Source organism: Podarcis gaigeae (assembly GCF_964106915.1).
Source record: "Podarcis gaigeae genome assembly, chromosome: 18".
NCBI classification, from domain to species: Eukaryota; Metazoa; Chordata; class Lepidosauria; order Squamata; family Lacertidae; genus Podarcis; species Podarcis gaigeae.
In genome coordinates, this window is record NC_139696.1 from 9,102,405 (window position 1) to 9,129,700 (window position 27,296).

At 48.7% G+C, this 27,296-nt stretch overlaps 1 protein-coding gene across 19 annotated transcripts in view; it reads left to right on the forward strand.

Annotated features, from left to right (window-relative positions):
* Positions 1-27,296, forward strand: part of PTPRS (protein tyrosine phosphatase receptor type S) — a 307,055-nt gene that overhangs the window by 194,953 nt on the left and 84,806 nt on the right. For all 19 annotated transcript variants that reach the window (XM_083720166.1, XM_083720154.1, XM_083720157.1 and 16 more), the window contains 4 exons: positions 10,602-10,871; positions 15,800-16,381; positions 16,969-17,105; positions 20,422-20,563. In XM_083720166.1, the coding sequence (XP_083576292.1) occupies positions 10,602-10,871; positions 15,800-16,381; positions 16,969-17,105; positions 20,422-20,563 (1,131 nt within the window). The remainder of the gene's footprint in view (positions 1-10,601; positions 10,872-15,799; positions 16,382-16,968; positions 17,106-20,421; positions 20,564-27,296) is intronic.

The following is a 27,296-nucleotide window of genomic DNA, read 5'->3' on the forward strand; positions in this document are numbered from 1 at the left end:
ATTATTTCCTCTCTCTTCTACTTTCGCTTTCTCTCTTCCTCTCTCTTTCATTCTCTCTCTCTCTCTCTTTCTCTCTCTGTCTGTCTTTCTCTAAAGATGCTGGTATTTCTATGCTCAGGAACGCCTGGGTGCTGGCGCTTTTACATGCACACACTTCATCCTTTCAGAGATGCTCCCCTCGCTTCTGGGGTTCGGGGGAGGGCGTGTGCCTCACCCCAGAACGCCCAAAAGCAGAGGATCCAGAGTATGTCTCTGAACGCCAGTTTCTGGGTATCCACAATCTTCCCAGAAGAGTCCCTAGATAGACATTTGATCTGAACCAGCGCAGCTCATCCAATGTTCTCATGAAACAATAGAGGTTTTTTCCTTGCACCCCACTTGCATCCTTGACCCCACTTGCCCTTTCCTCCGGAGATTAATTAGCAAGGCTTCACTCAGTGTCCTCTTGACTGGGTTTTGCAAATGATTACCGCAGCTAGAGGACAGGGTGAGCTTGCAAGGCAATGTGAGCTACCTTTCAGGCAAGTCTCAAGACTCAGTTGTGGTCCAAAATCTCTGCAGGGCAGCAATCTGGTGATGGCTGCCGTAGGGCTTCGAGGCAGCAATAACCCCCTGGAGTTAGTCTTCTGCAAATGTTCTAGAAATGTGGAAAATAAATGAAATATATAGGGCCAGATCCCAGGCTTACAGTGGTACCTCGCAAGATGAAATTAATTCGTTCTGCGAGTTTTTTCGTCTTGCGAATTTTTCATCTTGCGAAGCACGGATTCCCATAGGAATTTCATTGAAAATCATTTCCATAGGAATGCATTGAACGTTTTCGTCTTGCGAAACAAGCCCATAGGGAAATTCGTCTTGCGAAGCAACTCAAAAAACGAAAAACTCTTTCGTCTTGCGAGTTTTTCGTCTTACGAGGCATTCATCTTGCGAGGTACCACTGTAGTTGAAATTGGGTCTTGTCAAAAGCTATGGGGCGAGAGTAATCTTGGCTTGGGTTTGGTCCTGCCTGGAGCAGACCCCGGCTAATTAACGACCTAAGTAACGTAGGACAACTAACTCCAATGAGTCTACTCTGAGTAGGACTTAGTTGGATGAAACCCTTGACGTTTAAGCCCCCACTTATTTCGGTGGGAACTTAAGCACAGCTGACTTGTTCCGAATCCAACAGGTGGATGGAGCCTGCAGTGTAAACTACCTTGAGGCGAGGGGCTGACTTATACCTTGTGCTAGAGTAAGGGGTTAAGGCTACAGTGCTGACCAAGTGAGGGCAGAAATTTGAGAAGGCCAAACCTGCATGAAGATTATTTTGTTGGAATGTCAACATCTCCCACTCCTAAAAAATAATAATAAAAAAGCAGGAACATGAATTTTGCAGTCTGAGAACTTCCCTGCCCGATGGATTCCTCCACTGGGATTTCTTCCCACAGAGTAGTGTAGTTTGTTTGGGGTTTTTTTTTAGTCTTCCCCACATAAAAGTCCTCAGAGAGTTTCAGAGGTCCTCAGTTTTTAAGCTCGTCTTCAAAGATACCATTCATTAACTTGCCCTGGTCCTTCAGGGGAGAGTCAAGCATCTTCATAGAACATCATTGGGGAGGCCGCTTGAGGGTAGAAAGTTTTGAAAAACACCTGTGTAGGAAGGACCATTCAAGGATAACCTGCTCATTGTTAGGAGGACAAGTGTACTTGAAAACCTTGGGCATCTTCAATTCCAGAGGGGTATAAACCAGCCAGGCCCGTTACGGAAAAAATAACACGCATGTTCTGTAACATGCCTATGAAAAATAAAGCAAAAAGTCCACGGCCTACAGTGAGTAGAACAAACTCGGCCCTCCAGATGTTTTTTGGGACTACAATTCTCATCATCCCTGACCACTGGTCCTGTTAGCTTGGGATGATGGGTGTTGTAGTCCCAAAACATCTGGAGGGCCGAGTTTGCCTATGCCTGGAGTATAATGTCTGGGTGGCCACTGTGAGACCAAGATGCTGGACTATTCGGGCCCTGATCCAGCTGTGATCATCTTTGGGCTCTTGCAGTAATAACCAAACCGTCTTCAGGATATCAAGGCTTTGGGGGTGACCATATCTCAGTATTTCACTGCTGTGGACATTTCAGAACACATTGATGTGACATTAGCATTCAGTGTTGTGAAGCTACATTAAGAGGTTGCTTAGTTATTACTGCAATTCTCTCATCCATAGGCTTCCTCTTTGTAAAGTTATTGGATTCCCCCCCCCCCCGTACCTGTGTTCCAGATATAGTCCCTTGACTTTATTTACCTTTTTGGCATGACACCTTTTGCTCTCCCCCCCGCCCGAGTTCTCAGTATTATTGCTTTGGTGTAGGGAGGGTTGGAGGGACACAGGTGGCACTGTGGTCTAAACCACTGAGCCTCTTGGGCTTGCGGATCAGAAGGTCGGCGGTTCGAATCCCCATGACGGGGTGAGCTCCCGTTGTTCGGTTCCTGCTCCTGCCAACCTAGCAGTTCGAAAGCACATCAAAGTCAAGTAGATAAATAGGTACCACTCCGGCAGGAAGGTAAACGGTGTTTCCGTGCGCTGCTCTGGTTTCGCCAGAAGCGGCTTAGTCATGCTGGCCACATGACCCGGAAAAACTGCGGACAAACGCCGGCTCTCTCGGCCAGTAAAGCGAGATGAGTGCCGCAACCCCAGAGTCGTCTGCGACTGGACTTAACTGTCAGGGGTCCTTTACCCTTTTTTTTGTTTGTTTAAGGGAGTGTTAGGTTGGGGTTTTTTTTTGCAGGGTGCATCTCTTTAAACACCCCCCCACACACACACCCCTGAGGAATTCCCCACTCCCACCTCACCTGCAAACAAGGGACACCAGGGAGGTATCTAGAATACAGAAAGTAAGGGAAAACTTTGCCGGTTATGGGTTGTCTTCAGTGTCAGTCCTACTCAGGGCAGAGCTGCTGAAATTAAAGGACACAGCTAACCATTAACTGTAGTAGGTCTACTCTTGAGCAGGATTTAGTTGGGTGCAAGCCATCCCTCCAGCTTTCTACCCTGATCTCTGGAACTCAGGGTGAGAGATCTGTCTCTTGCGGTATTATTTATTAAAATTCAGTCATCTCCACATTTGCATTGAAAGAGAGAGAAAGAAAGAGAGAGAGAATGAAAGAAAGAAAGAAAGAGAATTGGTCACGGGGTAAGTGGACTGCCCCCTGCTATTTTTGGAAAGCCTGCTACTTTTAAAATCTGTATGATCTGAGCCGAAAAGATGCTGAACAAAACTTTAACGAGAATCAGTTAAATTAACACTCTGTTTCTGCAGAAGGATTTCTCAAGAGTTTCTGGGGAGTATATGCCTTAAGACCAAATTACTTGCTGCAGGAACACTGTGCTATTTGTGATTTCTAAATCCTCTGCCTGCTTTTGTCTTATTATCCCTTTTTGCATTGCTGTTCTCTTTGTTTTTAGGGGGTGGGTGGGGAATTTAGATTACACCTTGTCACACACACTGCAGACAAAACAAAACAAAACAACAACCATTTTTAACAAATGCCACCCTTAATATGAGGGGTTGGGGGGTGTCGGTCTGACCATCTGGCCGGGATCCAGTTTGACTTCCGAATGATCCCATTTGCCCGTCGTGCAAAATGAACCAACTGATTCACTAAAAAGGAAACCAGCTGAACAACCAAATTGGGGTGGGTGTTTAGAACAATTCCCGTGAGTTGCTGTATTTGGATAGCCAACACGCTAAATTGTTTAAGGGGGAAGGAAAGAAACCCATCATTTTGGGGGCTAAGGGGTAAATAATTCCACTCATATCCCGCTTATGACAGGCAACATAGCCGAAATTTGCATCTGGGGGAGACGAAAGGAAGAAGGACTAGAGAGGCACTCACAAATAACCTGCTTGAGAAGGGACCGGACAGGTGTAATCTAATATTCACTACAAATATGTATATCAAGGCTGCACATTATTTTGCCCCCCCTTTCCTCCCCCCCTCCTCATTTTGGAGTAAGACAGAACGGACTCCTCTGTCTTGCCCAAAATGCTAATAATGTCCGCCTTCTCACCTCATTCGGAGATATGGGCTTGCTGGGTGTCAAAATGTTTTAAGACCATTTCGGTTTCCTTTGGTGCTTTCTCAACCAGTCACCCTTCAGTTTTGATTTGGTGTTCTTTTGGTTTTTCCGTTGTGTGGTTGTTTTTTTTATTTTAAATTTTATTAAACGCAAAACAAAGCACAATTATTTCCCGCCCGTTCCTTATGTCATTACAATTGCAGTTGACTTCTATTTTACCACGTTTTAATTTCACATGGATTTTGTTCTTTTTCTCTCCCCCCCACCCCGACCCATGACCTTCCCTCCCACCTACCTACCTACCTACCTACCTACCTACCTTTCCCTTCCTGTCTTAATTTTGACTTGATTTTCTACGTGAATCGGGGTTTGAAGCGACAAGAACTCACCCAAAAGGCTATCCCACCCTCTTCTCCACGTTCCCAACCCTTTACAATCCCTTGCAAATTGTTCCTCTTCCATGGTAAAATCTGGGTGGATCCGGGTCGGGGGGTGAGGGCTGGGCACGGGGGGGGGGGGGGGGATAAATGATGATCATAAAGCAAAAAAAAAACCAGCAGGGAGACAATGGAATCAGAACTTTCCTTCCAGCATGGGAGTTCGGTCTCAGGGCAGGCTGCAGGGGTCGCCGTTGCCCCACAAAGCTGGACTCTCCGTTCCTCTACAAGCAGGTCTGTAAAAAACAAAAAATAAAGCTTGCACCCCCCCTTTCTCCCTTCACCCCCTCATGGATCCTTTTGGTTCTCATACAGGTCAAATAAGTAAGGACAGCACAGGGGTTTTTAGAAGCTGAATGGAAACTGTCTCTCCAGAGTCTCAAGCCAAGATAAGGTCCTCTCAACCTTTATCTCCCCCCCCCCCCAAAATGATGACTTTTTGCACACATAGTGTGTTCTCTGTCACTGAGCTAAACCGCTCCCCTCCAAAAGCTGTAGAGATAAAATTACAAGCTGCAAGAGCTCTTCTCTTTTCCGGTTCCAGTCTAGCGTAACTTGGCACTTGGCATTGCCTGCACACTAAACTGTAGTTTGGTGCTGCATGACCAAGACTTGGGCCACCTTAGCAGCATCCATTTAAACTCAGGGGTCAGCAGGCTTTTTAAGCAGGGGGCCGGTCCCTCCGACCTTGTGGGGGGCCGGACTATATTTTGCAAAAAAATAATGAACGAATTCCTATGCCCCACAAATAACCCAGAGGTGCATTTTAAATAAAAGGACACATCCTACTCATGTAAAAACATGCTGATTCCCGGACCGTCCGCGGGCCGGATTTGGCCCCCGGGCCTTAGTTTGCCTACCCAGAGCAGTTTAACAGTGGGGAAATAAACCACCTTTGAGCACTCTCAAGATGACAGGGAGCTGAGATGGTGTTGAACCCATATTTTCTGTTTTGTAGTGTTTTTTTATGACACCTTCACTCCAAATGTTCTCTTCCACCTTCCTCTCCCCAGCTTTTGCATAAATATGCTCCCCTTTCCTCCCAGTTAACCATATGATCATCAGGAGAGGGGGGGTATCGTGAATTGCTTCACACTAAATGTGAACGGGGGCCCGTTTTCTCTCTCCCCCCCCCATGGGAACATTTCCTTCCTCCCTTCCTTCCCGGCCACTTTGCAAGGAGAGCGCTGAAACGCTCCCTTTATCCTCCTGGCTAACTTGAGAACAACGATTGGGGTTCCCTTCAGACTTCGATTCACAGCACTGGTCTTTCTTTTACCGGTTTTACTTAATTCTGGTTTGTTCTTTCTTTCCTTTCTTCCTTCTTCCCTTTCTTTCCTTCCCCTGTTTTCCCCCCACCCCTCCCCTCGCAAGTGCAAGTCTCCCTTCAGTTCTCCTGTTCTGTTTCCAATTATTATTTAGGTGTGTGTGTTTTTGCATTCATTCCTGCCATTTGTTTTCCACCTGAACGCCGTTTGCTGACCAGATCTGCTCCGTTCAGTTGAATACCTCCCAAGTTTTCTTCCCCTTTGCTTCTTCCCTTGTTACTCCCATCCTTTCCCAAAAACTGGGTTCCCAACCCAGCAGAAATTTTTTAAAAAGCTCATTCCTCCTGCCCCTTTTCCCGCCTGCATTCCTTCAACCGGTTCCCTCTCTCACCACCCCCCTCCCCTTCGTTTTCCAAAGTCCGCCTCTCCATTTTGATTTTAAAAATGGGCTCCATTAAAAAATACCTGTTATTTCTCTTAACTGCCACTTTTGGCTGAATTTGGACAGTATCCCAAGCAGATAAGGCAATATTTAGTCTCAAAAGGAATAATTTTTTGGGGGGGGAGAAGCTGAGATTCCCTCACACTCATACTTCCATCTCTCGCGGTGAATCTGTGTCTCTCCAAAGCGTTGTTGGACTACAACTCTCAATCGGCCCCAGCCAACGGACTCAGGGATGATGGGAATTGTAGTCCAGGAGCATTTAGAAGGTCGCAGATTGTCATTCCGAGTTAAGATCATGAGCAGAAGCATTTAGATGATAGGCAGATGCCTTGACGCGGGTGGCGCTGTGGGTTAAACCACAGAGCCTAGGACTTGCCAATCAGAAGGTCGGCGGTTCGGATCCCCGCGATGGGGTAAGCTCCCATTGCTCGGTCCCTGCTCCTGCCCACCTAGCAGTTCGAAAGCACGTCAAAGTGCAAGTAGATAAATAGGTACCGCTCCAGCGGGAAGGTAAACGGCGTTTCTGTGCACTGCTCTGGTTTGCCAGAAGTGGCTTATTCATGCTGGCCACATGAACCGGAAGCTGTACACCGGCTCCCTCGGCCAATAAAGCGAGATGAGCGCCGCAACCCCAGAGTCGGTCACGACTGGACCTAATGGTCAGGGGTCCCTTTAGCTTTAGCTTTACCACTGGCTGAAAGAGCCTTGCACTGTTTCAGAGAAGGGGCGTTTCCAGTACTACCTGGAGATGTCAGGAATTGAATCCAGTCCCAAGATGCTCTCCAGCTGAGGTAGAGCGTTCCTTCCCCTGAACAGATAAGTCTCTTAACCCTCATGGTTCAGAGTAAGAGGGGACGATTTAAATAGGAATATAGGCAGCTGCCTTGTAACAAGCCCACTGTAATGAGTGGAGCATAGCTGTCAACTTACAGATTTGAAAATAAGGGACCAGCAGCCTCAAAAATAAGGGACCAGCAGCCAAAATAAGGGATTTTCCAACCACAGGTATGTTCAACTTCTGAGCCCCTGCGAGCCAAAGGCAGAAAGCCCAGCCAGCAGCCAAACGAAGCCTCAAGCGGTGGTGCCCACAGCGCAGCAACCCGGCAAAGGGGATGCAGCAAGGAAAACCACGGTCACCTCTCTGCTGGGAAGCGCTGAGCAAAGGCGAGTCCCCAGGCAACGCAGCCGATTTCATCGGCACAAGGCATGCAAGCTCCACCCCCCAGTCATTCTTAGACTCCTTATTGGGTGAGCAACGCAGCCAAGCAACACAGTTGGAGCCTCCCTCCTCCCTGGCCAGCAGGGAGGGAGGGAGAGGAGCTGCTTCCTTTGAAACCCGGGAAATTTAAAGGACATCATCAATAAGGGACAGAGGCGGGAAACGACGCTGGGATAAGGGACTTTCCTGCCAAATAAGGGACAGTTGACAGCTATGGAGTGGAGCTTAAGGCTGAATACAACCCAGAGGTTGCAGGAGGGATAAAATTGTAAGAAAGGCTTGCTAAATCAGGGTGGGGGGGTGTTTCTCTTGCAGAAGGGCCCTGGACATTGCAGGGCCCCCACCCAGAAACCAGTTCCACAGCCTTTAGATCACTGCCCCCACCCACCCACCCACTTCTGGGGCCAGTGAGAGAACAGGAGATTTTCAGAATTCCTACAGAATTTTAAAAAATAAAATAAAATATGGACCCACCCCGCCCTGGAAAAAGCACCCTCTCCTTGCCCTTTTTGCCCCCCCCTCCCCCATTTAAAGGTCTGGAAAGCTTCGTCCTTCCACCTAGGAAGTGCACTGGGCATCCATCCATCCATCCTTTCGTTCGTTTGTTTCCTTTTTCAAAGTTGCCCGTTTCCATGAACTTGTTTTTCCTTCCTCTTATGATTATTATCAATTGTTTTAATATTATTATTATTATTATTATTATTATTATTATTATTATTATTATTATTATGCCAGGGCTGCGATGTGCCAATGTTAAAACCTACTGCGCATTGGTTCACATCGGCAAGAAAAAATAGCAAAAATGAGTATGCAGCATTTTTAAAAAGTGGGTTTTCCCCCCCTGACCCTTAACCCTTCTCTCTGTCTCTCTCTCCCTCTCTCTCTGTCTCTCTCTCTCTCTCCTCGTCTCTTTTTCTATTTTCCTTCCCCATGTGGGCATTTGCAGTGGCCCACAAACCAGTTCCAATGCTCTCCATCTCCTTTTTTTTCCTCCTCCTCCTCCCTGTCTCTCTCTCTCTCTCTCTCTCTCTCTCTCTCTCTCTCTCCTCCTCCTCCTCCTCCTCCTCCTCCTCCTCTCTCGTTCTCTTCTCTCCATTCTTCTCTTTTGCATGATGTTTGTGATTCTGAGAGCTGCATCTATTGATGGAATCATGTCAGATCTTTCAAAGAGGCTTCGTTAGGGTTTCACTGCCCGAAAACCACAAAAATTTCATTAGAGTTTCTCATCTTTTCCCTCTCGCCGACTCTCGCCTCGCCGCCACGTTCCCTCTCGCCCTGCACTCCTCTGGGTCGCTTCGTGGAGGCGGGGTTGGGGTGAGGACAGGAAATGGGGGGGACCCCTCACCACCACCACCCAGAGAGGACACCCTTGTGAACTCCCCACTTCCGGTTTGCAGGCTAGATTTTGGCCACCTCCAGGGAACATCCCCCTTTCCCTCCCACCCAGCTCCCAATCCCACCCATTTTTACCTGCCTTAAGTTTTGGGGGGCCACGGTGAGAACTGCTCTGTCCCTCCAGTCTCCCTTAGGAGACATTTCTAGAAAGGACCAGGGCTTTGAGCCCATGCAGATGTTCATTGTAGCCCACATCTGCACCAGATGCTAGGATGGGGAAGCCGCAGGCCGGCCGGCCCCCAATTTATTGGACTCCCAAGACCCACCAGCCCCTGCAGCCAGCATGGCCAATGTCCGAGGTACGGTGGTGTCCAGACTTATTTCAAAGAGGGCCAGATTTGATGAACTGAAGGGCCGTGAGGGCCAACCAAAGTTGCTGACCTTTTTTAGGATTGCAGTTTAGGGTTAAAGTTGTTGAGGTTTTTTACCCTAGGAAATTAACTGCCACAGAGGCCGGATTAAACCGACCAGCGGGCAGGATTAGGCCCCGAAATGGGCTTTGGATATCCCTGGCTGTGGATGATGGGCATTGTAGTTCTGCAATATCTCAAAGGCTGCAGGTTCCTAATTTCTGACCCTGAGAAGCATCCTGCTCCATGCAAGAGAGGGAAGAATGCCTCATTTAGGAGAGGCATTTCCTCCTGAGACCAGAGAATGCTTCTTCTTAGCTCAGGGAGGGGTAAGCTGTTCCCCCACGCCAGAGATGTTGTTGAAGTCTATTTCCCATCAGGGGACGGTGGGAGTTTTACTCCAGCGGCATCTGGAGGGTTGCAGGCTCCGCAAACAGGGCTGCTTCTTCTTTCCACCAAAGCTCAGTTATGGCACCTCTCAGGTGGGCGCCATTGTAAGAGAACGAGGGAGGCCTTCGTGGTGAGGACTTTTTCCCCTAGAAAAACAGCACTTTATGCAACCCCTATCCTAATGGGTAGGTGGGTCTTCCTTCCCTTTTGGAAAGTCGACGTGGATGGTCAGGCTACCCTCTCAAGATTGTTGTGGCCGTGCGTGGTTCTGTGTGCGAAAGATGCACCAGTGTCGGCACGTGTGACCTTCTCACTTGAAAATTTGCATTCCCCTTCCCCCCCTCTCTCTTTTTCCATTCTTGCTTCCCCTGCCCACTATTTTGTTTCAAGGGGTGTTGGTCTCTGGAGGGGGCCAATTTAGCTTTGCAAGGGTCCGCTTTGAAAACCTGATTTGAGGGAAGGTCCCCTTCCCTTCGCCTCCGCCGGAAAGGGGCCTTGCCGAAAATGTTGGGGAAGGGGAGTAGAAGGATAGCCCACCCCAACGTACGCAGGGAGGGGGCCCCACTGTCCAGAAGTGCCACGCCCAACTTCTTTTGCTCTCTTAAAGATGAGAAATTGCTAATAAATTTTTGTGTATTTATTTGTGCTGTGATGGGTCTTAAAATCGATCAATGGACTCCTGTTGCTATGAGATACCGCTTTTATGTCTATATTCTACATATCGTTTGTGAAAGTAAAATTATTTTCGAAGTTCTGTTCGTTTGGTTTTTTCCTTTATTGATTGATTATCATTTCTCGGTATTCTGATGATTTTTAATTTCAGCTTCTTTTTTTTGTCCCCCTCCCCCCTTTAAATGAAGGAACGACAACAAAATGATAACAGCAGAATCCCCGTCTGTATTTAAAATCTCTTCTGCTCTTCTTTCCCCCTTATCTTTCTTTTCTTTTTCTTTTTTTCCCCCTCTCTCTCTCTCTCTCCTTTTTCTTTTCCCCCCTTTTTTATTTTGCTTTTGTTTTTGTTACCTCTGTGCCTTTTGTCCGCAGTGCGTCGGGTGGCCCCTCGCTTCTCAATCCCTCCCTCCAGCCACGAGATCATGCCTGGAGGCAATGTCAACATCACCTGTGTGGCGGTTGGCTCCCCCATGCCCTATGTCAAGTGGATGCAGGGGGCGGAAGACCTGACGCCGGAGGACGACATGCCCGTGGGGCGGAACGTCTTGGAACTGACCGACGTGAAGGACTCGGCCAACTACACCTGCGTGGCCATGTCTAGCCTGGGCGTCATCGAAGCCGTGGCACAGATCACCGTGAAATGTAAGCAGGGCTAGTTTTCCCGCCGTCGGGCGCTTGGCATGACGGGGGCTCTGCTCGCGTCTTCCTGTGGCTGGTCTTCACAGCCCTCACGTGGCCAGGGGTCCAGCCTGGTTAGCAGAGGCAGGGAAAGCTGTGCCCTTCCACACACGGCTGGAGTCCAACGCCCATCATCCTCCAGCGAGCAGGACCAGCGTGGAGGATGATGCGAGTGGGAGCCCAGCAAGATATCATCATTCTCTCTCCCTTGCCTCTGTTTGCATCAGGAGCCTCACCTTGCCTCCAAAGTGGAAGAGCTGTTGCTTAAGCCCGCTCCCTGTTTTGACTTCCCGGCTCGTCCCCTCCCTCGTGTTTGCATGCCTATTTCTGTATCACCCATCTCTCTGTCAGTTGCTCCTCCTTGCTTGTTCCTTGGCTGATCTGGAGAGCTTGCTGCCAGGGCAGAACTTTTGGGCAGTGGTCAGCGGGGCTGGGGCTCCCGGGCTCAGTCGGCTGGTACCCCTTTGCCCAACCCCTTCGCTCGCATGCGTAGAGAAAGCATGAACGAAGCATTCAGAGCTGCATCTGTGCGTGATGTTGCTGCTAACCATCTGTCAGGTCAGCTTCCGCATGTCTCCCAAATCGCCCAAGAGCTCTAGCAACAGGCTGCTGCATGAAGAATGAAAGCCCTGGGCTTTTCGGAAAACTTGAGATGTGGCCAAAACACACCTTGGGTACTCCATGCATCCGTTCTTAAGTGTGCACGGGTTTCCTGTGAATTTTGCATGAGCCTAGTGTCTTTTTGCCAGCATTGTATGATGTGTGACGGTTTACTTCCCGTTCGTTTTTTAACAAAGCATGTGGCGTTTTTGCAGAGCGACGACAGCAAAAAAAAAAAAAAAGCAGGCCTCTGCCCCCAAGGAGAATACAGTCAACAATTTGACACAGGGATAAGAGGGAGCTGGGAAACGAGGAACGACCTGGGGGACAGAGGACACACGCTTGGTTTGGGGTTGTGTTCAGGCTTTGAAGAGTGGTTTTGAGAGGGGCAGAGGGGGCATCAGATACGAGTTCTCTAATGGAGTTGGGGAAGGTGGTTAAAGGGGCTCTTGGAAGGGGTTGAACCTGAAAGCCCTGAGTTCAAACTTTGCCATCTGCAGTTAATAGGCTCAAGTAGCAGAGACTGGGAAGGACACTGAAGGGAGAGATGGCCGGTCACCAGAAACTCTGGACTCTGGTCAGACTGGCCAGTGGTCAGACTCAGTAGAGAGGGGGCTTTTTGTGTTCTCTCCCCTGCCTCAGCCGCCCAATAACAAACTGCATTGCAGAAATAATATTGAGCAGGGTAATAATAATAATAATTTATAATTTATACCCCGCCCATCTGGCTGGGTTTCCCCAGCCACTCTGGGCGGCTTCAAACACAATATTAAAATACAGTAATGCATCAAACATTAAAAGCTTCCCTAAACAGGGCTGCCTTCAGATGTCGTCTAAAAGACAGGTAGTAGTTGTTCTCTTTGACATCTGGTGGAAGAGTGTTCCACAGGGCGGGTGCCACCACCGAGAAGGCCCTCTGCCTGGTTCCCTGTAACTTGGCTTCTCGCAGGGAGGGAACAGCCAGAAGGCCCTCAGCGCTGGACCTCAGTGTCTGGGCTGGACGATGGGGGTGGAGATGCTCCTACAGGTATACTGGGCCGAGGCCGTTGAGGGCTTTCAAGGTCAGCAGCAACGCTTTGAATTGTGTGTATAAACATAAATTGCCCCCTTCCCGCATGAACAGTAGTTTGACAGTGGAACAGGCTCCCATGAGAGGTAGTGGACGCTCCTTCCTTGGAGGTTTTTAAGCTGAGGTTAGGGGCCCCGTCTCTCATGTATGATCTAGTAGAGATTCCTGGGTTGCAACGGGTTGGACTGGATGACCCTTGGGGTCCTTTTCAACCCCATGATTTCAGGATTCATATTCTTCAAAACTCTCAACGTTATTCTACAAGTAGAATTGAGAAACTTCCATTTAGCAGAATATTCAGTCTACTGTAATACGCAGTATTTCTTCCTTTGCGGCATTTGTTTGTTTTCTACAGCCAATTATCAAAACAAATGATGCTATTCATCCGATCCACATTTTGTGTTTTTTTTTTCTCTTAATTTGCCTAACCACCTCCAATTAGCCTTTCAAAAGACCAAACCATTTTTCTGTGTCGTTGAGACTAATCTACCAGATTCCTGGCTGTTGATAAAATCAAATAAGCAAAGACCAGCCTGACAGGGAAAAAAAGGCTTTTCCATCTTTCTTTATTCTCTCATTAATTGAGAGTCTGTGTGACGTAGTGGTTAGCTTGTCGGACTTGGGCCTGGGAGACCCGGGTTTGAATTCCCACATGGCCATGAAACTTGTGGGGTGGCCAGTCACTGCCTCACAGCCTAACCTACCTCTCAGGGTGGATGTGGGGATTAGGTGAGGGTGGTTAGGAGCATTCCCACTGCCTTGAGCTCCTTGGAGGAAAAAGTGGGGTGCAAGAAATGAAATTAAAAAATAAGAATAAGTTGCTTGAGGCTTTCGAGACCAATCTTTCCAAGGCGGCTATTTGCCAAACAGTACTTATGAATTTTAGACTCATGAATTTAACTCCCTGCGGGTGGCGCTGTGGGTTAAACCACAGAGCCTAGGACTTGCCAATCAGAAGGTCGGTGGTTCGAATCCCCGCAACGGGGTGAGCTCCCGTTGCTCAGTCCCTGCTCCTGCCAACCTAGCAGTTCGAAAGCACGTCAAAGTGCAAGTAGATAACTAGGTACCACTCCGGCGGGAAGGTAAACGGCGTTTCCGTGCACTGCTCTGGTTCGCCAGAAGCGGCTTAGTCCTGCTGGCCACACGACCCAGAAGCTGTACGCCGGCTCCCTCGGCCAGTAAAGCGAGATGAGCGTCGCAACCCCAGAGTCGGCCATGACTGGACCTAATGGTCAGGGATCCCTTTACCTTTACTCATGAATTTTAGACTCATGAACTTAGCTACCTGCCCGACCCCAGTATTTAGCTGTCACCATTCTTGCTGTAAAAAAAGAGTTGAAGTAAGATTAACAAATAAACTACGTGAACAGATTAAGAAAGATGACTTTACCCCTGTGTGGTTTAGCATAACATATGCCAGTATTCCAGAAAATGAACATCGGCCCCCCTCACACCTCTGCATTTTGCTCAGTCTGGTTGATCTAAATTTAAAATTAAACATAAATTGCTATCTTCACTTTGAACGCCCCCCCCCCCACGTTCACCAATATACACATTATATTGTTTTATTGGTAACATAAGAGCCACGGGGTGAGCTCCCGTTGCTCGGTCCCTGCTCCTGCCCACTAGCAGTTCGAAAGCACGTCAAGTGCAAGTAGATAAATAGGTACCACTCCAGCGGGAAGGTAAACAGCATTTCCGTGCGCTGCTCTAGTTCGCCAGAAGCGGCTTAGTCCTGCTGGCCACATGACCTGGAAGCTGTACGCCGGCTCCCTCGGCCAGTAAAGCAAGGCACTGCAACCCCAGAGTCGTCCGCGACTGGACCTAACGGTCAGGGGTCCCTTTACCTTTACTTTAAGAGGAAAAATGGCAATTACTCATATTTAATCTAAGCTCAGCCACAAGGGATCCTGATTGGAATTTTGTCGAATGTTATCTGTTCATTCTGCTCTTATCCTGTTTCCCTTCTGTTTTGGTTTAAACCAATTCACGAACCAAGAACTTATACATTGACCATCGTTAATGCACTATGTGTCACAGATACTTCTGCAAATTTATTCTGCTCTTTTCATGATATGCAAATGCCATGAGAAGACCTGGTCTAATTATTTGTATTGTTCATTATTCCTATGATCCCTGTCTCTAAAACCCAATAAAACATTTAAAAAAGAGGGAGGGGGTTGAGTAACCAGTTCCTACCCTTTTGGATCTTCATTATCATTGAACATTATTATGTTCTAAAAGAATGGGAGTGATTCCCATCCCTCTCCCCTTTCCTCCAGGCTCCCTAGTACGGTGCATATTTTGCCCTTTCCTTTCTTTTAATTTTTTTTTTATTCAAAATTATAACAAGACATATTATCCAAAAACATATCATCCTTGTCCCCCCCCCCCCATTTTTCCTCCCTCCCCCCTCCTAAACAAAACCCACCCCATCCCCCGACTTCCCTCAGTTCCAGTCTTTGGTTTCTCTAGGAATTCTGTTTTCTGCATGTTACAAAGTTGTATAGATCCTCAAACTGTTTAGCTGATTATTATCAATAAAAAGTTCGTGAATGTTTATTCAAAACCTGCCAAGGAGTCCAGTTCTCTTTGTTGCATCTTCATATACTTTGTGAAAGGTTCCCATTCATCCTTAAAGTCACAGTTATCCTCGTCCCGTAGCTTATATGTCAGTTTTGCCAGTTCTGCGTAGTCCATCAATTTTTCTTGCCATGATTCTTTAGTTGGGGTTTCTTCAGTCTTCCATCCTTGTGCTACCAGAACTCTTGCGGCTGTTGTCGCATACATGAAGATGTTTTTCAATATTTTGCCCTTTCCAATATGTTTTCCGAGCAAGACGTTTTCCAAAATGGCGGCCGTCCTCAAGGCGCTAAGCTCCCACCTGGCTTCTTTGGAAACTGTGTCTCCATTTAGACACACACTCACAAGCAAAGCTGTTGGTTGGCGGGTTGTTACTTTTTTAGCTCAGAGCTCACGTTAATGATTCCAGATGCCGAGCTGAGCACTTTCCCTTTTGATTGAGCCATTTAAGGAGGATAATAAACTGTGCCTAACAAGGCTGGGAACATTTCTCCAAACAGCCGCGCCGTCTATAGACCTGCGCTGCCGGCTCCCGTTGCCCTAACGCGCCAATTAGGTGCAGCATTTAGCATATGGCGTCCTGCTGTTTGCATTTGGTTTTCGTTTCCCTGAGTTTTTCCTCTCCCGGTTTGTTTCTCAGCGCTCCCCAAGGCTCCTGGAACCCCCATCGTGACGGAGACGACCGCGACGAGCATCACCATCACTTGGGATTCAGGGAACCCCGACCCTGTGTCCTACTACGTGATCGAGTACAAGTCGAAGAGCCAGGACGGACCCTACCAGATCAAGGAAGACATCACCACCACCCGCTACAGCATCGGGGGGCTCAGCCCCAACTCAGAGTACGAGATCTGGGTGTCGGCCGTCAACACCATCGGGCAGGGGCCGCCCAGCGACCCCGTGGTGATGCGGACAGGGGAGCAGGCCCCCGCCAGCGCCCCCCGCAACGTCCAGGGCCGGATGCTAAGCGCCTCAACCATGATCATCCAGTGGGAGGAGCCCGTGGAGCCGAACGGTCAGATCCGGGGCTACAGGGTCTACTACACCATGGAGCCAGACCAGCCGGTCAGCAACTGGCAGAAGCACAACGTCGACGACAGCCTTTTGACCACCGTCAGCAGTCTCCTGGAGATGGAAACCTACACCGTTCGGGTCCTGGCTTTCACTTCCGTGGGAGATGGGCCGCTCTCGGACCCGATCCAAGTCAAAACCAAGCAAGGAGGTGAGTCCTCGCCGAGCCAGTGTTGTGACTACAACGAGGGTCCCACCATCCGAATGCAGCACGTTCTCAGGAATAATCATTTGCTAGGCGAGTGTTCACACGACAAGTCAATGTTGATTCCTATCAATTTATACAGTCATACCTGGGACCGCCGAAACCCAGAAGTACCAGAACGGGTTACTTCCGGGTTTCGGCGGTCGCGCATGTGAAGAAGCGCTAAATTGCACTTTGCGCATGTGAAGAAGCGCTGGGTCGCGACCCGCACATGTGCAGACGCACCGTTGTGGGTTGTGAACGCTGCGGGTTGCGAATGTGCATCCCGCACGGATCACGTTCGCAACCCGAGCGACCACTGTGATTTATATAAGTGGTGTGGAGGTGGAGGACACACACAGGAAAACAACTTGCAAAAAAATAAGCAAGGAAGGGGGGGGGGAATGCTTTCTTGTTTGTCCAATCTCTCCCCCTTCCTCCCTCCTTCCATGAAAGCAGGGTTCTGGGCCCTGGTCCAGCAGGTCTCGTCTTACGTTCTTATATTCTTACCTACAACAACGTCTGGGTCTTTTTGTTTTCCCTGCTCTCATCAGTTCCCGGGCAACCCATGAACTTCCGTGCAGAAGCCAAGAGCGATAGCAGCATTCTGCTGACCTGGAGTCCTCCTCGCCAGGACATCATATTGAAGTATGAGCTGGTTTTCAAAGACGCCACACAGGCAAAACCCGAGGTAAGTGCTTTTTTCGTGGGGGCTTCTTTGTGGTGACTCCCTTAGTGACGGAATGCTCTCTTCAGAGAGACTCACCTGGCACTTGTGTTAGGACCCATTCAGGGCAAAGAGCAGAACTCCCCGTCCTCCAAAGCCCTTTTCCGAAACAAAAAAACACACATTATTTTTATTACTTAGAACAATCACGCTTCCTGAGCCCCACTTCCTGCGCCTCAAAACTATTTTCTATATCGATTTCATCCTACTTCATATGGCTTTATGCCGGCTTGCACTAAACATTGTGCTGGCACCGCTTCCACGTCGATAGTTTTTAACTTGTTTATTGATTGCGTTTTATCGTGTTTAATTCAGGGGCTTCCTAGAGTAATAGCGAGGAAGCTTAATTCCGGCAAGAGAGTCCCTGTTTGGCCTTTGGTACCCGGACCAGAACATTCCCCTCTCTGAGCCACACCCTTCACTGCTGTGGGCTCCCCCTCCAGTCCTTTTTAAGGAAATTTGCAATGTTTTGATTAGATACAGTGGTGCCTCGCAAGACGAAATTAATCCGTTCCGTGAGGCTCTTCGTATAGCGGTTTTTTCGTCTTGCGAAGCAAGCCCATTGACAGTTTAGTGGATTAGCGCTATTAGCGGTTTAGCGGCTTTTAGCGATCAGCTGTTAAGCGGCTTATCAGCGGATCAGCGGCTTAGGAAAAAGGGGGGGGAGGGGAAAAAACCCGCAGGAACTCGCAATACACTTTCGTCTTGCGAAGCAAGCCCGTAGGGAAATTTGTTTTGCGAAGCGCCTCCAAAACGGAAAACCCTTTCGTCTAGCGGGTTTTCTGTCTTGCGAGGCGTTCGTCTTGCGGGGCACCATTGTAGATAGGTAGGTAGGTAGGTAGATACAAAAAGAAAAAACACAAATACCAAATTACACACAGGAATAACCATAGGCACATAATTTTCTTAACAAACAATAAAACATATATTGGTCTTAACACTAAAGACCCAACCTCCCATCTATTCCGTATTTCGATTTCATATTACTTATTGCCAATACACACTTTTATCATAATTAAGCTTTTTCTTAATATATCGAATTTCTTATATCTGCCTTGCAACTATTACTGAAGCTCCTCGAATGCTGCAACAGAATTTGAACTACTATATTTATTTTTTCAGATATTCTTTGAAAACCTCCCATTTTGAAACAAATTCCTGGTTTGATTTATTCTTTATTTTTTCTGACAGACCGTCTAATTCGGCATATTCTGTCAGCTTTTTGGATCCAATCTTGTATAGAGGGGATTTGTAATGTTTTGATATTTTATTATGCTTTTATATCTGTTGGAAGCTGCCCAGAGTGGCTGGGGAAACCCATTCAGATGGGCGGGGTACAAATAATTAAATTATTGTTGTTGTTTTACTTGACCAGGATGTGCCCTTGAATGTAGAATCATAGAATCATAGAGTTGGAAGAGACCCCAAGGGCCATCGAGTCCAACCCCCTGCCAAGCAGGAAACACCATCAGAGCACTCCTGACATATGGTTGTCAAGCCTCTGCTTAAAGACCTCCAAAGAAGGAGACTCCACCACACTCCTGGGCAGCAAATTCCACTGTCAAACAGCTCTTACTGTCAGGAAGTTCTTCCTAATGTTTAGGTGGAATCTTCTTTCTTGTAGTTTGGATCCATTGCTCCGTGTCCGCTTCTCTGGAGCAGCAGAAAACAACCTTTCTCCCTCCTCTATGTGACATCCTTTTATCTATTTGAACATGGCTATCATATCACCCCTTCACCTCCTCTTCTCCAGGCTAAACATGCCCAGCTCCCTTAGCCGTTCCTCACAAGGCATCGTTTCCAGGCCTTTGACCATTTTGGTTGCCCTCCTCTGGACACGTTCCAGTTTGCCAGTGTAGATAATACCTCTTGCTTACCTGAGGATGGTAAGCAAAGAAAATAATACGTGCGCCTCTCCGCGACATCGGTTCAGCTGAAAAGGGTTTTTGGATAGAAATCCAGATCTTAATCATAAAGGCGGTTGAGTCGTTTACTCTCGGCTGCCGCAGGAGTTGCAGCTCATAACTGGAAGAGCGTAAATATCGACCAGCGACATCAAAAAGTTTGGCAGTGCTCCTTTGGAAAAATGAGCACAGAAGCCACGTGCAGAAGATAAAAGGGCATTTGAGAATGCGCAGAAAGCGTTTGTTGACTCTGCTGGTGTAAAAAGATGGTGTCTGCTCCCCAGCCACGCTGAGAGGTGTAGTGGTTAGAGCGCTGGACCGGACCTGGAAGAGCTGGGTTCGAATCTCCGCTCAGCCATGAAGCACGCCAGGTGTGCCCGTGGGCCAATCACAGCTCTCAGCCTGACCTACCTCTCAGGGTTGTTGCTGTGGGGATTAAATGAAGACCAGGGGGTCACCCCGTGAATGCTGCTTTCAGCTCCTTAGAGAGAAAGGGGGGTGTAAATCCAGTAAAAACTAATAACTCGAAAAGGCCCATAATATATGAATCGCTCAGTCTCAAAAACCTGTAAAAGAGAAAGGGAGTATTAAGATAATCTCTGTGTGTTGTTATCGAGCTGTCCTAAGCTGCCTCCTTGCATCTACAGTGGTACCTCGGGTTACATACGCTTCAGGTTACAGACACTTCAGGTTACAGACTCCACTAACCCAGAAATAGTGCTTCAGGTTAAGAACTTTGCTTCAGGATAAGAACAGAAATTGTGCTCTGGCAGCGCGGCAGCAGCAGGAGGCCCCATTAGCTAAAGTGGTGCTTCAGGTTAAGAACAGTTTCAGGTTAAGAACGGACCTCCGGAACGAATTAAATACTTAACCCGAGGTACCGCTGTATCCTGTTTGTTTCATTTGTATATTCAAAAATGTTTAATATAGTTGTTTTTAAGTGTAGTTCCCCCTCAGATCCCCCCCCCCTCTGCTAGTTCCAGATGCTGCTGAATTGCAACTCCCATCACCATTGGCCATGCTTCTCATGAAATCATTTAATTGTACGGTTTAGGGACCCCTAAGGCTCATCTAGTCCAACCCCCGGCAATGCAGGAGTCACAGCTGAAGAATCCCAGGCAGGTGGCCACCGAACCTCTGCTTAAGAACCTCTGCGGAAGAAGAGCTGACCCCCCTTTCCAGGGCTGACCCCATTCCATGCTGCTGAGGCTCATGGGAGTTGTAGTTCGGGAGCAACACAAACGGCGCGTTCGCAAGAACTGACCGTTCGTTGCATGGAAACGGGTGTGCCTCTTGTTCCTGTTCACACTTTTTGCACTTTGGTTTGTCTCCCCGTCTCCCCCCCCCATCATCTTCCCGCTGCCCCCCTTCTGCAGACGAGGACCTTTGACCCTGTGACCTCGTTCACCGTGAGAGACCTGAAGCCCAACACAGAGTATGTCTTCAAACTGGCTGCTCGCTCGGCCTTGGGCATTGGGGCCGAAACCCCGGAGGTCAGGGAGCGAACCCTGCAGGCTAGTAGGTGTCTTTTTTTCCTTTCCCCAAAATTCTCCGCCAATGGTGGGGGGAATCCCTTGTCTGGGAGGAGGTGTGGATGGTGGTCACGGGATGGTGAGCGGGGGAAGGGGGCGCCGGAGGGCGGGCATGGGAAGCTGCGCGGCTCAATTCGGTCCTTTCGCCTGGTCTCACCCCCTGGCACTTAATCCGAGGGTCTGTTTTGCTCTCTGGGCTCCGTTCGGTCCAAAGCAGCTGGTGATCATGCGTGTTGTGTGGAAGTTTAGGCAGGTGGGCAGCCCGTCCTGGTCCCTCTGTCCGCACAGATGTCTCCTTTAAACCCTCGTTTGCAGAGGGCACAGGTGCATAGCTGTCAACCATCCCTTATTTGGCGGGAAAGTCCCTTATCCCAGCGCCGCGTCCCGCTGCTGTCCCTTATTGATGATGTCCCTTAAATTTCCCGGGTTTCAAAGGAAGCAGCTCCTCTCCCTCCCTCCCTCCCTGCCGGCCAGGGAGGAGGGAGGCTCCAACTGTGTTGCTTGGCTGCGTTGCTCACCCAATAAGGAGTCTAAGAACGACTGGGGGGTGGAGCTTGCATGCCTTGTGCCGATCAAATTGGCCGCGTTGCCTGGGGTCTCGCCTTTGCTCAGCGCTTCCCAGCGGAGAGGTGACGGTGGTTTTCCTTGCTGCATCCCCTTTGCCGGGTTGCTGCGCTGTGGGAACCACCGCTTGAGGCTTCGTTTGGCTGCTGGCTGGGCTTTCTGCCTTTGGCTCGGAGGGGCTCAGAAGTTGAATCATAGAATCCTAGAGTTGGAAGAGACCCCAAGGGCCATCGAGTCCAACCCCCTGCCAAGCAGGAAACACCATCAGAGCACTCCTGACATATGGTTGTCAAGCCTCTGCTTAAAGACCTCCAAAGAAGGAGACTCCACCACCTGTGAACATACCTGTGCTTGGAAAATCCCTTATTTTGGCTGCTGATCCCTTATTTTCAAATCTGTAAGTTGACAGCTATGCACAGGTGCCTCTTGAAGGAACTGATGACAACTGTCTGCACCCTCCCTCTGCACCAAGGAAACATTGCACTTCTTCTGTTTGTCAGCTGCCTGCTTCCTTTAGGTTCTGAGCCATTCTTTCAAATTCCAGTTCATTGCCAAACTTTTAAGTGGCAAGAGGACCACCTGTAGCTGATGGGCAGGGTGGATGGCTTGGGATGAATGGATACGTGGCCTCTTAGTGTCCCAAGAGGGGTAAGGAGTTGCTGTTGTCCCATATCGGCTGCCTTGTGCCTGTTTGGCGAGAATGTCCCCGCACCAGTGCTTTTGCCAACCCGGCGCCTTCCAGGTGTGTTTCGAACTCAAAGCATCTGTGGCGCGGGCTGGGCCACCCCCCTCTTCGGTTGCATTCCCACAGCGGTTTGTTTCATTTCCGTGGCTTCCGCCTCGCTGCCAAGTTCGTATCTTGAACTCTCGCACAGCGTAAAAGCCGTCCGTAGCCGGACGAAGAGCGCGTTCATTCGCTCGCTCACAGGAAAGGAGAAGAAGAGTTCGCCGGTTATACGGAAACTGAGCGTGAAACCTCTGTTCGGCTGTAGCTCTGGGTGTGGCTTTTACACTGTGCCGAAGCTCAAACGCAACGTGGGGAATTGGCCCCTAGGGAACTCAGCCACTGAGAGGAGCACATTGACAGCCACACGGGGCTTGTTGTGCAGAAGAAAGCAACAGAGCACCGATGAAGGGGAAGGAAAATGGCTGGGAGCCAGCGCTCCTTTCTTGAACCCCGCTGCCCCGCCGGCCCAATCCCTTGCCCATGATCCACGATGCTTTCTAGCCTTTAGGACAAAGGCAGCCTTTTGGCCACCCTAACCCCTGAGTGGCGGAGGGCGCTGGGATTAATGGTGACACCAGGATGCAATCTGGTGGTGGTTTTAGTTTAATGGATTGTCTCCCTTCGCTGTTGTTTCCCCTTCCCCTCCACCCACCTCTCCCCCACCGCCACCGGGGATGGCCACGATCCCTGGCTGGCAGCACCGCAACCTGGGCTTCTCACGGATCTTTGCTTTTATTATTTTTTTAAGAAACGACAACGGACGAGGTGGTTTTCACACACACAGGCACAAACATAACACACACAAACGCTCCTTTCTCTCTCTCTCTCTCTCTCTCTCTCTCTCTCCCCCTCACTTTTTATTTTCTGTTTTTCCAACCGCATGATTGGCTGTGGCAGGCTGTTCTCTGTGTCTCCCTGTCCTCTCTTTACTGTTTTTTTTTAAAAAAACAACCCACAAAAACTTGGCCAGGGCTTCAGAGTACCCGTGAACAGTGTGGGGTTCCTTTGGGTTGGAGCGGAAAGCAGTCATTGTAGAGGGTTCTCCTCCTCTCAAGGAATCCTGCCTTATGTCACCACTAGGCAACTCTGCCTCCCCCTAACAGCCTTGTAGAGTCGATTTTTCTCCCCACGCTTCCTGTTGGCTCAGTTGTCTCTTCCTTGGCTTGTTTTGGGCGACTCTTCGTTTCTGTTTTCTCCCTGACTTCCACACCTCGACTCTACCCTTGCCCTCGCCCATCGTGGCTTTTGCACAGCGTGAAACCCGAATCGTAGGTGCTGTTCTCATATGGGTTATGCCTGTGGAGGATGCAAAATTACCGTATTTTTCGCTCTATAGGATGCACCGGACCATAGGACGCACCTTGTTTTAGAGGGGGAGAACAAGGGGAAAAAATTCTCCCCCTCTCTGCCCAGCGCCCCTTCAGCGAAGCGGCAGGAGAAACGGAACCCCTTCCATTTCTCCTCCCGCTTCGCTGAAGGGGCGCTGCACAAAGAGGGGGAGATTTTTTTCCCCTTCTCCCCCTCTAAAACAAGGTGCGTTCAACTGTGCTGCCCCCGGGCTTGTGGGGCTGGCAGTGGGGGGAAGCGCTGCTTTCCCCCACCACCAGCCTGAAAGATCCCTGAAGCCTTCGGAGCACAGCGCGAGTTCCCGCTGTGCTCCGCAGGCTTCGGGTTCCTTTTGCTACTGCAATGCGCTCTACGTGGGGCTACCTTTGAAGGTGACTCGGAAACTACAACTAATTCAGAATGTGGCAGCTAGACTGGTGACTGGGGGCGGCCGCCGAGACCACATAACACCAGTCTTGAAAGACCTACATTGGCTCCCAGTACGTTTCCAAGCACAATTCAAATTGCTGGTGTTGACCTTTAAAGCCCTAAACGGCCTCGGCCCAGTATACCTGAAGGAGCGTCTCCACCCCCATCGTTCTGCCCGGACGCTGAGGTCCAGCGCCGAGGGCCTTCTGGCAGTTCCCTCATTGCGAGAAGCAAAGCTACAGGGTACCAGGCAGAGGGCCTTCTCGGTAGTGGCGCCTGCCCTGTGGAACGCCCTCCCATCAGATCTCAAAGCGATAAATAACTACCTGACACTCAGAAGACATCTGAAGGCATCCCTGTTCAGGGAAGTTTTTAATCTGTGATATTTTAGTGTATTTTTGATTTCTATGGAAGCCGCCCAGAGTGGCTGGGGAAACCCAGCCAGATGGGCGGGGTACAAATGGAACCTGAAAGGAACCTGAAGCCTCCGGAACGCAGCAGGAACTCGCACTGCGCTCTGGAGGCTTCAGGCGGCTATCTTTGAAGCCCGGAAAGTGAGAGGGGTCGGTGCACACTGACTCCTCTCGCTCTCCAGGCTTCAGCGAAAGCAACGCGAAGCCTCCGGAGCGCGGAAGGAGCGCTCCCTCTGCGCTTTGGAGACTTCACGTTGCTATTGCTGAAGCCAAGGAGCCTGCATTCGCTCCATAGGACGCACACACATTTCCCCTTCATTTTTGGAGGGGGAAAAGTGTGTCCTACAGAGCGAAAAATGCGGTATCTCTGTGCTCTTTGAGTGAAAATCCAGCTCGTTTTGTGTTTGGGCGGGAAGCAGGGCTCTCTCCCCCCCCCCCCATTTTTAACCTTTATTAATGCTACTAACAAGCCAGAAATGTGGTAGCAGGGTGTTACTGCCATTGAATTCTTCTCAGTATTGATCCAGAGCAGATTTCAATGTATAGTTAGCAGAGTAACAACTTAAACATGTTGCAGGATTCCCCAAAAATAGACCAGAGGCAAATAATATTTCATCCAGCAGAGCTTTACTAAAGGCAAATGAGCATAATGGTCACAAATCCAATAGAGTCAGTATTGGCCCTGTCCATAAGAAAACCAGTTGCAACACACTTAACTTACAATAACTTATAATAAGTCTAAATCTTAACACTCTATACCAGGCATAGCCAAACTTGGCCCTCCAGCTGTTTTGGGACTACAACTCCCACCATCCCCAGCTAACAGGACCAGTGGTCAGGGATGATGGGAACTGTAGTCCCAAAACAGCTGGAGGGCCAAGTTTGGCCATGCCTGCTCTTTACGGAACACCACACCAGAAGGAAGAGAGATAGAAAGAGAAAGTGAAACCTTCTGGCCTTATTTTTTAGTCATCATGACCTTGACAGAAAGAGATAACAGGACCAGTTTAAGCCAGCGGCACTCAGCTTCTCGGAAGGAATAACTCAAACATCAGGAACCTTCTGCCTGTTTCTTTCACACAGAGAAGCTTCCAGAACCCTCTCGAATTAAGTAGAGTAGGAAAGATCTCTACACATCAGCTCAGTACTTCCTGTGCTACGAAATGCAAGCTGACAATTATATCATACAAAGCAAGCAAGCAATAAATAATAAGAGACAGAACGAGCGATGCAGCAGTACAGATCCAAACATCCATATTTACTCAGGTGGCATGAATGGTGAATGGCATGAATGGTGAGTCCAAAGCGTAGAAAATAAAGTCCCACCAGAGGACATAAAAATGTCCTGGATGCTCCACGCCCCTGGATACATGCAGTTTATGTTTGATTTTCTTCCCCCCGTAATAGCCAAAGTCAACACAGTCCTACGCAGATTTTTCAAAGTTTACCACTGCTGGACAATCGAACTCCTGGCTCCAGTGAGCACCCACGTTAAAAGTCCTTCAGAGCAACAAGCTTTCATGTCGCCCGTCCACGTACTCAGTAATGAGACTAATAATTTGATTATTTCAGAAATTTATTTGAGTACTTGGGACTAGAATAATGAAACCAGAGGCCATTCCCACCAAAGATAATAGAATGCCCCTCAAGAGTTCACTACCATTCCAGCAATCCTGTGTCGATTGCGATGTGATCAGAGATACCCGCACAGTTGTGTGATGCCATCTATGCAGAACAGGGCCTTTTCTGCGCTGGCTCCCCTTTTGTGAAATGCTGTCCCCTGGGAGGCTCACCAGGCGCCTTCACAACATATCTTTAGGAGCCAACCAAAAGCAGGCCCTTGGCTAATTAAACCATCAATGACCTTATATGGGTTGTTGCTTCATTTGTCATTATGCTGTTTTTTTGTGTTTTTATACAGTAAAGCAGTCTGAGGATGAGAGATGGTCTATAAATTTAATAAGTCAATAAATAACTTTGAGGGAACGTTCCCTCACATATAATGAAACAGGTTTATAGGATTTAGCTGGACTTGTCTCCAGCGAAGGTATAGTTTATTCTCCGCATTTTATGTAATCCAATTTGTCCCCTGGCAGTTATACCTGAGCTAGGGTTGCGCGTAGCACTGTGCTCTAAACCACTGAGCCTCTTGAGCTTGCTAATCAGAAAGTCGGCGGTTCAAATCCCCGTGACGGGGTGAGCTCCCGTTTCTCTGTCCCAGCTCCTGCCAACCTAGCAGTTTGAAAGCACGCCAGTGCAAGTAGATAAATAGGTACCACTGCAGCAGGAAGGTAAACGATGTTTCCATGTGCTCTGGTTTTCATCACGGTGTTCTTTTGCGCCAGAAGCGGTGTAGTCCTGCTGGCCACATGACCCAGAAAGCTGTCTGTGGACAAACGCTGGCTCCCTCAGCCTGAAAGCGAGATGAGCGCCGCAACCCCATCGTCGCCTTGGACTGGACCTAACCGTCCAGGGATCCTTTACTTTTTGCATATACCTGAACTGCTTATATCCAGATACGATTTTAACCTGGAGTTTCCACCTCCATTCTCCTGCTCTCTGCTCTTCCCAACAAACCTATAGAGGCTGCTCTGCATCAAAAGCACCTACATGCTAGGAAAAATTGGAGAAAGGTGTCTGCAGAAAGCCAACAGAAGCTCTTTTAAAGCTGAGCAGATGTCCCTTTTGGATTTTCTAAGAATTAGGAAGCTCTGGATTTTAGCAGGAAGAAGGTTTGGGGCAACAGCTCTTTCTGGTGAATGTTGTACGAATGGGGGTGAGATTGATGGGCGCACAAACGATACCCTAATGCACATTAAGCTGAGGTGCGGATGCGCCCTGAATAATGGCGTAAAAGGTCTTCAGCCAAAACAGCGCTCAGATGATAACGAATAGTGGTTGTTGCCTCTCCCCAGAAACTGTGGAGTTTGCTGGCGAATAACAGAAAAGGAAGTTAATTTCTGCTTTGGTTTTTCTCCCTTTCTTTTGCGTATAAAACCCACGTCTTAGAAATACAACAAGGTTATAGTAAAAGGTGTAAACGTTGTGGAAGAATGGTGTTTGGGTCCAGTAGATGGTAGTTAATTGAAAATCTAGGGGGGGACTCTAGCTAAGTTACATTTTAGCAAAACTGAAAATACGCAGTAGTTAAGGATGGATGGATGGTTAGAGGGATGCATAGATAGATGATAGATAGATAGATGATAGATAGATAGATGATAGATAGATAGATAGATAGATAGATAGATAGATAGATAGAT